The following is a 15035-nucleotide window of genomic DNA, read 5'->3' on the forward strand; positions in this document are numbered from 1 at the left end:
GACCTGTATCTACTTAGCATGATAACAAAGTGATTTACATTTGAAAGGCAGCAAAGTTTGTATCATAACAAGGTCAACCCTAGCCTCACTCCCATTCAAAGGCTTGGCAACCTAGCACACAACTGTAAAATGGACTATTAAATCTGAAATGAGACACTGTATCTTGTTGAAGTTGTGACATATATCTTATTAACCAAGCGCGAGGGCTGTACTAGGAGAATATCGGTCCGAGGTCTTGACAGTACGGACTGAGCGTAGCAAGGTCCATACAAAAAAGACCAAGGGCCGATATTCTTCCAGTACGGTCCCGAGCAAGCTTGGTTAATAAGAGATTTATTATACGACTGAAGTTCAAAGGGACACAAGTGTGGTATCATTCGGGACCATTCGGGGCAGTGCCTGGTCCAATACTGAGAGAATATTGACCGGCAATAGAGCATTTTGATTGGTTGATTTTAGTTATTGGCCCTCTGACTGCCCGAGTCGTGTAATAAAAGATGATAAATCCATTGTGTGGATAACAAAAAGAAAAGGCATAAACTAGCCCGGTAATACAATTAATATCTTTTTACACAATTGTATATACATTCAATTCACTTATTGCTCTTCTTTTTCATTGGGTTACTGCTATCCTAAAAGATGTTTCTTAGCAGCAACAGTTACTTTCCGCTCAAAGTTGGGGGATTCAATCTTTTTGTTCATGTCATAAAATGGATTCATAATAACCTGTAATAAAAAAAAAAAGAGAAAATTTTGATCAAGACCAGGTTCATATATGAAGTAAAGGTTCAAACACTATTAGAGTGTAACTTCAGAGTGTAACACCACCAAACAAATGCTCAACATCCAAACTGTTCTATAAATCAAACATAAAGCAGAGTAAAGATGTAAAGACCATGAGGTGGCCTTTAGTTTTTCATCATTTTGCAAGTTAATTTAACAACAATTGCGTTAAGGTGGCTAAAAAATGGTTTCAGTGTTTTTGAACACTAGTTTTTTGTTAGACTGATCTTCCTACATTTCTCCATGTTACCAAAAATGCTGTAAAAAATGACCAAATTTAATATATTTTGGTAGATACGTTACAGCCTCTTTAAAGGGCAATCAAACTCTTTTTTAGTTAAGGACACATATAGCAAAACATAACAGTATTTTAAGAAGCCGCATTGTTGCTACAGTGACCATAATTGTTAGAAAAAATGATCACAAACATGCTGAGAAATAGTTGAGCATTGTTTTTGGTACTGTTGTCAAAGAACACTCTGCTGAATGGAAGCTACAATTCATTAGAAAATTAGTTTTAAAAAATTAATACAATTTTGAGCCACGTTGAGTCTGAATTTCTAATATCATAGTACTGTACATTTCCCAAAATTCTAACCCTGTACTCCTTGAGCCAGTGTGAGCACAGGTTGGGAAAATATCTGGCACAAGGTCATGATGTAAAGCAACCGAGCACAGCTAGCAAGGTCTGTGTGTCATAACCAAGAGCCAAATATTTCACCAACCAGCCCCTCCATACCTAGCATTTTATCATATCATATAACCACTAATTTTTGAATATCTTGAAACCTTTGGTGTCAAACTAAATAGCATATAAAAGAAGGGCATGTACTGGACAACAACCAAAAAGATTCTACCAACAACAACTTTTTTTTTCTTTGAGTTAGAACAAGATACTCATAATTCAGTAAGAAGCATAACTCATTTTCTCATTTTAATTTAAATTTGAAATTGAAGTCCTCAATTTCAGTCCATGTTCTAGGAAAATGCAAAGGAGCCATATATGACTGCAGGAGCAAGTTTCTAGATGGTTCTGGTAACTTTACTGGCACATCACACCATTCTGTTTTCATTCAAGATGGGGTTTTAAAAAGTTTTGAAAATTATACAATAAATTTATCAATGAATGGAACGAAATGGCCTGGTTAAGGTGCCACAATCTGCTCCTATATTTTTAAAATTTTGATCTTAAGACATGGCTTCAGGCCTGTTAAGTTACCAGGACATTCGAGAAACAGGCAGCAGGGCCAGAGGGCTTTTACCAAACCAGCACATGTCAACCTATCTAGCCCTACACACATCAGCTTTTATGATTAAAATGATTTTCCATGGAGTTGCATGCATGGGGCTGTAAAGTCATAATAATGATAAATAACAACAGCATCATTGTGAAAGACTTAATCCATAGAATGCACCTGGAAAGTTCATAAAAAAAATTACCAAAACATAATCTACATTTTCTTGTTTATGACAAGTCATTTGTTTGTGTACATTGCACTTAAGCAAAAGTAATATTAAGAATCTCAAAATACATGTACCTTGATATATGTTTCATAGACATCAGCAAAAAAATTCTTTATTCCATCATCATTTCTAACATCATGAAGCATCATAAATCTCTTACATTAAATAAGTCAAGGGAAATAAGAGCTTGAGTCCCTTGAACACCCTTTTTAAAATGTTTTTCACTGTAGAGTTCCATATTGCTCTTTATTATTATATAGTTGTATCCAAAATTCAAGTTAATGAGTGCACATTTTGATTGTGCGTTTGTTTATAAACATGTGACTCCATGCCTTCTTTCTTGTGAATTTTTTTTTCCGTCTGATCACGTGCATGTACACGGTCTAGCCACATAATTATCTCTACTACATTTTAGTATTAATTTTGCTATTTATATTGGCTACTCTGTACATACAAAATGTAAAATCTGGAAAACATCATCTCAATTCCAAATTTTACAAGAGCAAATGAAAGTGGTCTTTGTTTAGGTTAAATTGAGTGTAAGGAAAAAAAGTTAAACCAAGTTTTTATAACAAGTCCAGGGTGCAGCTTATCTACTCTGGTCTGACCTGGGCGGGTACAGCTTGTACACTGCCAACTTATTCTTATCCCTATTCATCCTAACCTCATATGATGTTTTTATGCATCTGACACCATGACTACATTCTCTAGACACAATATTTTGTCAACTTATTGTTATGTGGTTCATAATGTGTTAAAGTAAAAGGATATCTGAGGCTGTCACAAAAGCTGACACAAACCATTCATTGAACTTATCAACATTTTTCAGATACCTGTTTCACGGAGGAAATCAAAGGAAAAAGAAAATACAAACACCATCTTGGTTACTTCATTGATAACATTACTTAGCTTCAGTTACAGTATTTAGACAAATAAGAAGCTTCAATAGGTTAAGGATATAAAACACACTGTAAATTGCCGACTAGGCACTTAAGAATCCTTCACACCCTGTACAAAAGTAGGCATATTCTCTGTACAGCTGAGCTCTATACGTTTCTCACCCATTTACACCCCGATGCAAGTGTGCAATACTTGATACTCTTCTCTACATAGAGGGTAGTAAAGGGCATTTTTGTGATTCATGAATGGCCCATTTTCTTCCCGTGAAACATTAAATGGCTTGTTTTTTTTCTCATGAATCGTGATTTCATTTGTAGCCGTTAACTGTGATTTTCCAAAATCATTCTCTGTGAAATGAGAAAGAAGTATTTAATTTGTCATGAACCGTTACTTTGGTTGTATTTTCAACAGCAATGTTATCTCCGTGAATTGTGAAAGGACCAATTTATTTTCTGCGAAACATGATCTTGAACCTCCCTTACTACCCTCTATAATATTTCCAAAGGTGCTGACAAGGAGAATTTGCTAAACAATTGAGACTTTCTCTAGTTGGTGATAATTTCCTTAATGCTTGCAACCCTAGGAAGTGTAATTTGGGGGAGCTATTGTACGGAGAAACTAGCTGCTAGTCACTCTTAGTGTCAAAGGGTCAACAACGAAAACTTGTTCAATAATCAAGACCTTCTTTAGTTGGTGATCCTTTCCTTTATTCTTGTGACCTTAATGTTTGATTTAGGGGGGTACTGTAAGGAGGAATTAGATGCTGGTCAGTCTTTTATGGGTCCGATGAGAGGGTTAACTCCAAAGATCTGAAAATTAATAGGCCTTTTGCAGTTAGAGATCACGTGCTGAGATACGGCATAGCAACGCCATACTGGAGAGCAAGCACTCCAGTGATCTCAGACAGTATAGAGGTCACAGAGGTCTGCATTCAAACAAAGAATACAGCGGATAACAGGTCAAAAGGTATCCCAATTCGAGAAATCCAGTAAGAAGTAATCAACAGCTTCCCCGGAGTGTATCAGCTGCAAAATCACACTAAAATTCATTTTCCACTGATACACTCCAAGGAAGCTGTTGATTAAAACTTACAAGATTTCTCGAATTGTGATACCCTTTAACTTGTTATCCACTGTATTCTTTGTTTGAATGCAGACCTCTGTGATCTCTATTTTGTCTGAGATCACTGGAGTGCTTGCTCTCCAGTATGGCATATGCTATGCGGCATCTAGGCACGTGATCTCTAACTGTAAAGGCCTATTCTCCACACTGTGTGGATACTATCCTTATAATTTTTGGTCAAAGACTTGGTGTGAAATCATACAAAATCTCCACATTTGTATTGCCATTTTTCTTATCACCTTACTGCTTGAACATGTATTTATATGGTAAGGAGAAATTCCATTCTGGGGACGGCCTCAGCTCCCTGAAGCGCAAAGGTTAAATTAACTTCCACAAAACTAATTTAAGGACCTCATCACCTCACCCAGGAGAAGAATTACAAAAACCAACTTATGGGTGATAAACTTTACAATCAACATTGACCCTAAGCAATTTTTCGTTCTTCTCTGACTCTTTATGCACCTTTGGAACACAGTATCAAAGCAAACTCCTAGTTTATGAGTGATAGAAGGCAAGTCCCCACAGATTTACAAACTTACATTCCTGTTGTGGTCCACATAGATTCATCAACAAGATCCAGTGCAGCATGTGCAATAAACTGATTGAGGTGTCTGTGATCATCTCTCTGAAGATTACAAATCAGGAAATTGTAGACTTTTGTACATTCACATTCATATCCAACCATTATACTTGCATAGCCTAACTTTTTGTTCTACTGTAGTGCTGCAAACAGTCAAATTAAAGTACCACTCATATATAAGCCAACAAAGATAAACGTAGATAGATTAGATTTTGATATGATTTACAGTATGAGTTGATTGACGATCGAACATGGCGAAAATTTACCTTGTAGCTTTCGCGACCTTGAGATGAATCCAAAGATTTCGTTGGTGTATTGAATTCCATTTCAAACACTGGATTATCGCGATGACCGACGATCGCAAAGTAATAGTTTCCCAGCATTTTGATACCTGAAACTGTAATATTAGTTGCCAAAATCTATAACATTTCAGTGCCTGACTCACTGAAATAGAGGAAAGTTTTCTTTCAGGCGCACCAGTGTTGACCGAATCGATTTGAAAAGACTAAGACGAGATGACACTGCATCCAGTCTCCTCTCTGTCTGATCCAAAATGGCGGTCAATCCCATCCCACGCATCATTGCGCGTCGAATTTTTCCGCCAATAGCCTTGCCAGGAAAGAAGAGTGTGGCGCGCAGGGAAAATTTGTGCAAACTCCTTCAAGGTTAATCTGCAGATAGTTAGGCAAATTATATATGGCTTAGCAACTTTTCGACAAGCAGTAAAATCAAGGTTTTGGAACGTGTCTATCGACCTTGCAGGTAATTAGATTAGTATACAGGTACAATTGTGAAAGATTGTTATGTTTTGAAGCGCTTAATTGGAGGGCTTCCAGTTTCCTAGCACTGAAATACACAAAAACCCCGCTGTACATGCATGCAATTAATCATCGTATTAAGGTTGCTAAAGCAATACCCTTGTCAAACGAGCTTCTTTGATCTTTAACTGTGTGTGCTATTTTAATTTATTTACGTTTTATTCTGTATCGACTCTATCTTTTAAAAGGTGAGATCTTTCGTTAACAAATTCGATAATAACGTATGTTCGTAGTTCACAAGTGTCATGTAGTTAGTTGGAAGGGACGGAAGATGAACAGTGCTAAACAAGCTGTACATGTCCTCAAACTGGGGTCTGTCTTCGCTGTTTTAAGCTCGAAACCGCTATTTGTGTCTTTTACCTCTTTTTACTGTTATGTGATGAATCTGATTGTTACGTCTGCCAAGTGAAAGCGGATAAACTTGCATGTTCCTCTTCACAACCTGAGGCAAAATCTTTCGGTGACATCGAGATGTCCAATTAGTCATGCTCTCAAAACAATTTATGGCACATTTTACAATTCCAAACTATCTTGAAGAAGTGTTTAAAAAAAAAATCACCTTATTACCAGTGTTTTCAAAGTCCTAAATAGTTATGGCCAAATGAAACTAAATACAGGTCTTTGTACATGCAGGTTTTGCATAGCAGGGTAATCATCAATATTTCATTTTGATTAGCAAGCAGTGGGGTTAGGTAAGAAAAATAAACAAATACAAATTTAAGAAATGAGCCACAGGAAACATTATGCAAATCAAATTTTGAACACTTTGCTTGTCTCCTTTAATTTTGGAGGCTTTGCTTTAAGTATGAATTTGTGTTAAATTTAGGCAGATAATTTTTCACTGTAGAAATCTGAAATCTGTCCAGTGATGCTAGATAGGCTTTGTTATTTGATTATTGCACAGTCTTTTTTATTTTTTTTCAAACTACAGTTATTTATGTATGCATATCAGTGACTGATCCCAAGTTAAGAAAAGGTTCACTTCAGGAAAGAGGTTGTATTAGATTATAAAGATGTGATGGTGGTTTTCCTTGGCTACTACCATTTTCAAGAAAACAAAATGTCATTTTTAAGTCACTCTTTTGTATTTCACTGATTGTGAGCCTATTCCTTACTTTTTCAGTGGATGTGTATTCTCAATTAAAATTACCAGGGAACCTCTGAAAGAACCATGGCTGAAAGATTCGCATCAGAAGATGCAAGTCGGTCATCCCAGCCTTTGCATGGACCACGTTCTGAGCCAAGGTCACAACGACAGGCTCCTCGTCAATATCCAGCTAGTTTGGATACTGATCTAAGCCTTATTACAGAGCTACGCAGGTCTGAAGAGGAAGCTTCAGGACACAGATCCCTGCCCAATAACCTGGTAAAATTTTATGATATAAACTTTGTGCACATTTTTGCCTCCTTTTAGAACTACAGGTTTTATAGTATATATAATAAAATCATGTGAGCAGTGATGCACAGGTGTTGTTATTGTTTCTGTTGTTGTTATTTTGGTGGTTTTTCCATAGTTTTTTCCTTTAGTTAAACTGGAACTCTGCTGAAAGTCTACCAGTTTCACACACCATGAGAGAAATTCTTAATTATATATGCACATGGCCATTGAAGATTTGGGGTATTTGGGCACCATTACTGGAATAAGTCATGAGATATCCTCTCTTCATTTATGCTAATTTTGGACCTCTCACGTGAAAACGTTCCTAACAGTAGCCGTTCAAATAGTGAACGGAATGGCAAGCAAACGGGTGATGAACGGCTAGGAAAGCTGTTCGAAATGGATACTGTGAACGGATGAACGGCTAATTAAAATTTTTGAACGGATGAAGTAAAACGGGTGAACAGCTAGTGAAAATTTTCAAATGGACGAGGTCGAACGGATGAACAGCAAATTGAAATTTTCGAATGGATGAGATCGAACGGATGAACGGCTAATTAAAATTTTCAAACGGATTAGGTTGAATGGATGAACGGCTAATGAAAATTATCGAATGGATGAACGGCTAATTTTTTGAACACTGAGATGAGCCTCACAGATGAGATCAAAATTAATAGATAAACGGCTAAGTGGTCGAACAAGTGATCACCTGTAGAAATTATTTGAACAGATGGTTTCGTCAAAACGAATGCCAACACAGGCATCCCAAGCTCTCGTCTTGAGCCAACGTGAAGGATTATTTCTTGAAAGCGTCATGCGTTGGTGACATGGTGTTAAGTTACACGAGGTATTTGACACAATCTGTGAAAAGATCACTTGAAATGAGTCGAAACTCGATCGTTTGAATAACTCAACTTCGCTTTCGGTGCATTCAAATGGATTATAATTAATATTTTTGTTATTGAATTCGACCAATTAAGATAAGGTACAACCAAGGAACTTGCATGCGAAAAGCATACAATTCGATACTTCTCAACTTCAATTCAGGTTTTAATTTCCATAATCCCAGCTTCCCTGTCAGTCCATCAAAAATGCATTGCCTTGGTAACTGCTAACAACTTGTGTCAATTATCGCCATTTCACACAATCACAAAATCGAGAATTCAGCGAGAGAAGATATGGATTGCGATCACACCGAAAATGTTTCAACCATCGTTGCCAAAGTGCCAAGTGAACAGCTGATGAATTTTCTCGAACGGATAGCTCGAACCGTTCGAACGGATGATGAGTATTCAAGAACAGATAGCTGGTGGCGTTCGATTGGATTATGAATATTCAAGAATGGATAGCTAGAGGCGTTCGAATGGATGATGAAGTTTCTTAAACGGATAGCTGGAATGGTTCGAACGGATGATGAATGTTCAAGAACGGATAGCTTGAGGCATTCAACAGCATGCCAATCCAGTCAAACAGCTGGTGAACGGCTATCCGTTTAAAAATGGCTAACCATGCGGAACGTTTTGCTGTGAGAGGTCACATTTTTTCCTCTATTCTCATTAATTCTTTTAGTTCTCACATCCCCCTAGGGTACTTCTTTCTCTCAAACTTAGCTACTCTTTGATATTGAAGGTGATTTTAGGTAACTTTTACTTGCCTTCGACAGGGATGGTCTTCAAGAGCAAGTGCTCTCTCACCATCAGCTGCAAGTGGAGCAACAAAAAAGAAAGGAAAACACTTTGAACAGGTGAAGCTGCCTTCGAAGGCTCGTCCAGCTAGTCCCTCTTCTGATGGTGCCCATTTTACCAGAAAACGGCACCATACTCCAGCTACAGTTCCAAGAACACGTCTACCTCCAGGTACTCCTCTGGCTGAAAGGTTGGCAATGGAAAGTTTAAAGCAAAAATTGTCTTTTGAGGAGAAACCTGAGGTCAGTTTGGTTTGTAATACTCACAGTACATCTCTAGCCTATAGTGAAAAAACTAACTGCTATGATAACTATTATTATTATAATTATTAATTATTACTACATGATATTAAACATATTCTGGAAAAATGTACATTGTGAGAATACCTTTGCTGAAATATTTTTGTAGTTGCCTTGTGACTGAGAGAATGACAAAACAATTTTTCAAGAGAGTAAAATACAACAAGTTTTCATTCCTGCTCATTTCATAAACATGTGAAACATGATGATGAAGATTTTTGCAGAAAATGCATCTATAATAAAAAATCATCAATTACTTTGCAAACCTCTTGAGAAGTGTTTGCAGTATTACATCGAAATTAAAACTTTTTTTTTCCTATCTTGTGATTGGAGAGTCTTGATCCATTCTGTTTGTTTCTGCATTTAAACACCCTTTAAAATGTATGATTGGTTGTACACCTCAAACTAGTTGACATGTTCTAGATTGGTGTGGTACAACTGTCTGTAACATGTACATTTAATTGGGTTGTAGCGTGATGAGGAGGGTTCTAGAAGCAGAGGGGGGAGATCATCTCAAAATCAATCATCTAGCACTGCCAATAATGAGAGAGCCTTACCTACACAACCAAGAGTGCCAGCTGCTGCCAGTTTACCAGTGTTGGAGATGAATGAAACCGAGACAGCAAGGACTTCCACAGAGGCAGCTCCTAGATCAACAGCCCCTAAGGTATAAAAATTAATTCTACATATGGATGTAGCATGGTTATCATAAACTCTCTTCTGTGTGAACTTTATTTAAAGGTGTAGCATACTGTTACAGAAGGAATACAGAGTTTTCACTTATTTTGTACATAACAAGTAAGATAAATTTTTGAAGTGGTTGAGCAATCCTTTTCCCTGTTTTATTTACAAGATTTTTCATCTCAGCAATTTTATTAACAGACACCACGGGCAGTAAATTTAGTGGTGAACACGGGGTATAGCTTGTTTGATGTTTGTGTGCTAATTTTAAAATTCAAGGGTTTTCAACCTTTATGTCATTGGTATCTCTTTGTCTACAATTGGTACAGTTTAACCAACTTTTCCCTTATTTCATATATTCGTTGTGTTTGATTTAATATCATCTTACGGGTTTATGTCGAACTAATTTGATGACCTGCTCCCAGTTGGCTTGTTACCTCAATTGGTAGAGCGCTGCACTAGTATCGCAGAAGTCAGTGGTTCGAATCCTGTACAGGCCTGAATTTTTTCAGGTCTGATTTTCACTACTGCTTAAATAGTGCTCTTTACTACAAGGATCATGCACAAATACATTTCTATAACCACAGTTCAGATATATGGATTTCACATATTGGTTGTGTTTTCCCTTATTGTTTATTCATTTTCTCTTTGCTTACCTGCTGTCACCTGGAACTTAAAATGTACAGGAAACTGACAAAGAGACCTTTGGTTAATTTAGCTTCCAAGCTTACAATTTAACATTACAATTTTAATACAAATAAATTATTTTAATCGAATGAAAATAATTTTATTTTAAAATTAGACAGTTTCTGTCATTAATTTTACTGTAATTTCCAGCTGTTTACCCGCAAAGCCGATTACCCGCACTGGCTGATTATTGCATTTGGCAAAAAAAAAAAAAAGTAAACAGATAACCTGCACTGGTGGATAACCTTGCACCTTAAAAGCAAAGAAAATTTGCACAAAAAGGCTCTAGAATTCACAATGCTTCATACTTGACAGATTGCGAATTCGTGGCCACATTTTGTGCAAGAAATCGTTCAGCACCATATTGATTTGTTGATTTCTCAAAAAAATCAATATCTTTGGTTCTACTGGGCCTAACAAGTTCCTTAGAACGGGAAAATTCTCTTCAGCTCAAGCTGGTGTTAACTGGAAATTTGTTACTGATGTACTGAATACCATTGGATTATTAATTTTTTGTCACATCAAGGATTTGTTTACATGCGTGCTGATAAAAATTTGTTCGTCGTGCAACTAAATGTGTGTGAAATAAACTCGAGGCGGCATCATGTTTTCATGCTGTTTTGTGGCACTCTTAATACAATAAAATTCATTTGTGAGGTGGAAATACAAGTAAGTGAGAATTTTTTTTCAATTCAACTACCAGTAGATTTCAAAATTGTCACATAACCTGCACCTCCCTATTACCCGCAGGGGTGCGTGTATAGGGCAAAATCAACAGATTACCTGCGGGTAAACAGCCGGAAATTATGGTAACTGATTGTTTTTGTTAATATTGTTCAAATAATATTTTCCAGTGGCATTCAGTGACTTTCTGTGTGTTCATTTAAGCTGTTTTTTATCATTTGCTGCTCAAGGTCAACACACCTTTGATCATTGCGAGACTAAATCAAGTGCGGGTAAGAAATTGAAGAAAATATAAAGGAAGAAACAAAAATATTCCAGTAAATTCTGGTAACTTACTTACCTACTTATTTACTGTAGAATCCTTATATTTTACACCTCAATGAACAAGGAAGGTTGTTTGAATTATTGAATGGTTCAACAAATCTGGAGTGGGAGGGGAAGGGTGTGAAAGAGTTTGCTTGGGAGGGGAGGGTAGAAGCCAGTTTTAGTTCTAATTGTCAGGACTTTGGAGAATGTGAGGGTTCAAGAGCAAGGGATTTCTTTAATTGTATTTTACTCAGCAGCAGCAGCAATTATTTAGTAATGCATGTTACATTGCCTTCAAGGGCACAAGCATACTGTAATTGATAATAGTGGCCAGTTGCATGTGCTGATTAATTGTCCTTTCTCTTCTTCTTCCAGGGCTTTCTGAAACAGGCAACTGAAATGTTTGTCACTTTACAAAGTACAGACAGTGATAAGAGGGTAAGTTGATATGCTGTATTTGAATATATTCGGAAATCGGAGAAATTTCTCTGCTGTTTTCTTGCTTATGCCTTTTAGTAAAAAAAAAATCAAATTCAATTTGTCATCATAGTGGCAATAGTTAGTTATCTGATGCATGGGAGTGTGTTCACAACAGAAATTGTGTTATAACTTTAGATGTTAGATTTTTTATTTGCTTCTGTTGCAGCTTTGTAATCATTGCTAATTTATGTAAAATAAGGCTTTTACAATTAATTTGAATGTTCTCCCACAGTCCAGTGAACTGAATGCCCAGGCAGTGAAGATTGCAAGGCTAATCAAACAGCTCAAGCAGCAAGAGACAGCTTATGTAGAACTTCTTGAGCGATCAGTGGTAAGCTTTACTCAATAATAGCACAGTAACACCAGCACAGTATAGCAAAGGAGTGCTGAGAGTGAAATCAACAAAATTTGTACTTTGCGTGTAAACTATGTTGTTTCAGTATCATTGCGCCAAGGCAAAGTGATGATTTATGTGGTCACAGTTTCTATTAACAATCACATGGATACAAAGTTTTTCTTTGTTCTTGGAAGGCATAGAGGGCTATCAAAATTTTTCATTGGGAGTGAGGTGTTGCTTTGTCTGTCAAGAGTCAAGGCCAAGAGTTTTTACACATCAGGAAATTTTGCAAGATCATATTTTGAAGGATGAATAAAAACTGTTCTACTGCGAAACCATTTTTTGGCAATTATAGGCTGGGCTAGTTTGTAATATATTGTGAAATTTGTTGTCACAATGGTATCTTTGGGAAAGGTTGAATAGGACATCTAAATTTCTTGTAGTTTTTTTACAAGGCTAGCTTGAAGTTTTAACATCAGAAATGGATGTTAATTTGTTACTTTCAACATTTCTTGTGGAATAAAAATGCTTTTCAGCATTCTTTTAACAATCAGTCTTTTTTTGTTCTTTTAACTTACCAGGCTGTTGAACACGATTCAACTCTAGAAAACACACCATCTTTGAGTCTACAGTCATTAACAGAGGAGGAAAAGGTATATAAAATAAATTATTGTGATGAGTAGCCCAATCATGACTCCATTTTGCATTATGAATAATATTATAGGCCAAAACATGCTTTAAATGCTAAAATGCTCTAATTATTGTTTTTCTATGTCTACTTTTGCCCTTAATGTTTGTTTCAAGCAAATTCAGGAAAAGAGTACATTTACACACATGTATGTGATATGAAAAGCAGTTTTTTTTTTTTGTCCACCCATAATCCTTTGTGGGCATGGCCAGTTTCAGATTCTGGCCTTTTATCTAAAATAAAGTATTATTAAAAGCAAAAGCAATTACAAATTTACATATTTAGGGCAAAAACATGTTTGTTTTGATAATTAGGGCTGCTATGTTCTGATTATGAGCAAATGTTTCTTTGCTCCTGGGCCGCTTTCTTGCGTGAAACCGTAGATTTTTTTCATTTTGTCTCCTTGATCATTGACCGGCTGACCTTTACATTCACTATAACACATGTTTTGGTCACGCTTGATTCTATCCCTTAAGAATGCCTTGAGACCCCTCCCCGCTTGTGTCACAAGAATGAAGCAAAACATTTCAACGGTGGGAGAGTTATATCAGATCTTCAACAGGAGATCTTCTAAAGAGGCGTGCTTGTGGAGGCTTTGTTATGCTCAGTGAGCACATCATTGTGGCGCAGAATGTTTCAGCATCGTTCAAAGCTAAAAATCTCTAGCTTGTTTTGATAAAAATGGCTTAAAATGCTCACAGTTGTTGGTTATTACAAGCCCAAGAGTATGTTGCTCGATCAAAGTGCAATACAGTCATGCTTTAGAAAGAACAAAATGTTGGAAGGAAGTGGTGAGTCCTTTGCTAATTTGGACGTTACCAGTGCAGTGCAAAAACTGTTTCAGTTTTTTTCAATTTGTTCTAGTTCGGTCCTCACCTTGTATTTTGACTTTAAACTCTGGCACATAGTCATCACAGACAGCCCATTCATCTGAAATGACTGTTTTATTTTCGATTTGGAGACATTTGCTAAGCCGTATTGAGCTACCGTATTTTAGAAACTGCCTCTCCAAAAATGTGAAGCGTTACGAGGAAGGGTTGGTGTAAACACGTGGGTTTTCAAGAACTTCTAATAAAGAAAACTATCCGAGAGCTGTTGTGTGTATTTGCCTTTGTTATTCTGATTTGTAACCAGAATTTCTTAAGATTTGAGCGTTTGTATGTGGGAAAATGATTCAAAATACACTTGTGCAGCCATTGTTTCTGTTACGCATTACATGAACATTTAGTCATATTTTTTGGAAACAAATCTTTTTCTGGGTATATTTTAAAAGGGCTACAACTTTTATTATTTGTACATCAAGAAAACCTATTTGCATGATATGAGAAAAAGTTTTAGGGTGAAATAGCCATTAGAAGCTGAGGTATTGGGATTAATAAGAAAGTACCCCTAGAATGTAGTCATGACTGTGCTACTCATCTGTTATAGAGTGGTAATAATTATCTGTATATTCATGGTTGTACATTAGATAACTTTTATTTACATCTAAGACTTCTACTCAGACATCATTTAAGATGATGCTTTCTTTTAAGGGAACGGTGGACAAAACATACATTTTGCACAAGGTACGATACCTGCTGTGTGATCAGCATTCATTTCACACTTTGCTAATTCCTCAGATAAGTTAAGAAAGAAAGGAAAGACATTAAAAACTGAGGAAATACAGATTTCAAATCATTTTGACACAGCTTCATGTACACACCTGTACGTGTTTCTTTTATTTAATATAGAGTGAGTCAGCATCTCTAAGAGATGAAGAGCTTCAAGGACTACGTCAGCAACATGCTTTGTTAAAGAAGATGTTGGAGCAGCAACAGCAGGTAAGAGACAAAAAATACTCCATGATGTAGTAATCATGGTATATAGACTTCACTGCTTTTACCAAACTTTGGTTATTTTTAATACAGCTGAAGGAGCTACAAACCAGACAGGCTACTCTGTTGACCTTACAACGGGATGCAGAAATGCGTTTGGCTGAGGCAGAGGAAGAGGTATGTTGAACCCACAAACTAAATTACTAACCCTTCAACAACAATGATGTTAGAGCTTATTTTTTCTTTATTGCATATCTTACTGTTTTTGTATGCTTATTAATCTGTGAATTGAGAAACAGTGAGCCATTTTACATGGCATGCTATGGCTT

The 15035-nt window shown here is 36.5% G+C and overlaps 2 protein-coding genes across 6 annotated transcripts in view; one reads left to right on the forward strand and one right to left on the reverse strand.

The window, feature by feature from the left end:
- The window catches only part of LOC111345592 (putative trafficking protein particle complex subunit 2), a 5586-nt gene extending 238 nt beyond the window's left edge, over positions 1 to 5348 (reverse strand). The window contains exons 1-5 of the mRNA XM_088732642.1: positions 5116 to 5348; positions 4809 to 4894; positions 3019 to 3080; positions 2322 to 2407; positions 1 to 726 (exon numbers count right to left, since the gene is read on the reverse strand). The exon at positions 1 to 726 is cut by the window's left edge and continues 238 nt beyond it. Coding sequence (XP_088588768.1) covers positions 628 to 726; positions 2322 to 2407; positions 3019 to 3080; positions 4809 to 4894; positions 5116 to 5232 — 450 coding nt within the window. The 5' untranslated portion in view covers positions 5233 to 5348 and the 3' untranslated portion in view covers positions 1 to 627. The remainder of the gene's footprint in view (positions 727 to 2321; positions 2408 to 3018; positions 3081 to 4808; positions 4895 to 5115) is intronic.
- Positions 5349 to 5452: 104 nt separating this feature from the next.
- Positions 5453 to 15035, forward strand: part of LOC111345588 (uncharacterized) — a 46517-nt gene continuing 36934 nt past the window's right edge. For 2 of the 5 annotated variants that reach the window (XM_022952870.2, XM_088732640.1), the window contains exons 1-11: positions 5454 to 5611; positions 6791 to 7033; positions 8709 to 8972; positions 9502 to 9696; positions 11312 to 11353; positions 11763 to 11825; positions 12100 to 12198; positions 12786 to 12857; positions 14425 to 14457; positions 14623 to 14712; positions 14800 to 14883. In XM_022952870.2, coding sequence (XP_022808605.2) covers positions 6839 to 7033; positions 8709 to 8972; positions 9502 to 9696; positions 11312 to 11353; positions 11763 to 11825; positions 12100 to 12198; positions 12786 to 12857; positions 14425 to 14457; positions 14623 to 14712; positions 14800 to 14883 — 1137 coding nt within the window. In that variant the 5' untranslated portion in view covers positions 5454 to 5611; positions 6791 to 6838. Of the gene's footprint in view, positions 5612 to 6300; positions 6360 to 6790; positions 7034 to 8708; positions 8973 to 9501; positions 9697 to 11311; positions 11354 to 11762; positions 11826 to 12099; positions 12199 to 12785; positions 12858 to 14424; positions 14458 to 14622; positions 14713 to 14799; positions 14884 to 15035 lie in introns of all 5 variants that reach the window. The other 3 variants (XM_022952871.2, XM_088732641.1, XM_022952872.2) reach the window with 3 other exon arrangements.

Source organism: Stylophora pistillata, chromosome 9 (assembly GCF_964205215.1).
Source record: "Stylophora pistillata chromosome 9, jaStyPist1.2, whole genome shotgun sequence".
NCBI classification, from domain to species: domain Eukaryota; kingdom Metazoa; phylum Cnidaria; class Anthozoa; order Scleractinia; family Pocilloporidae; genus Stylophora; species Stylophora pistillata.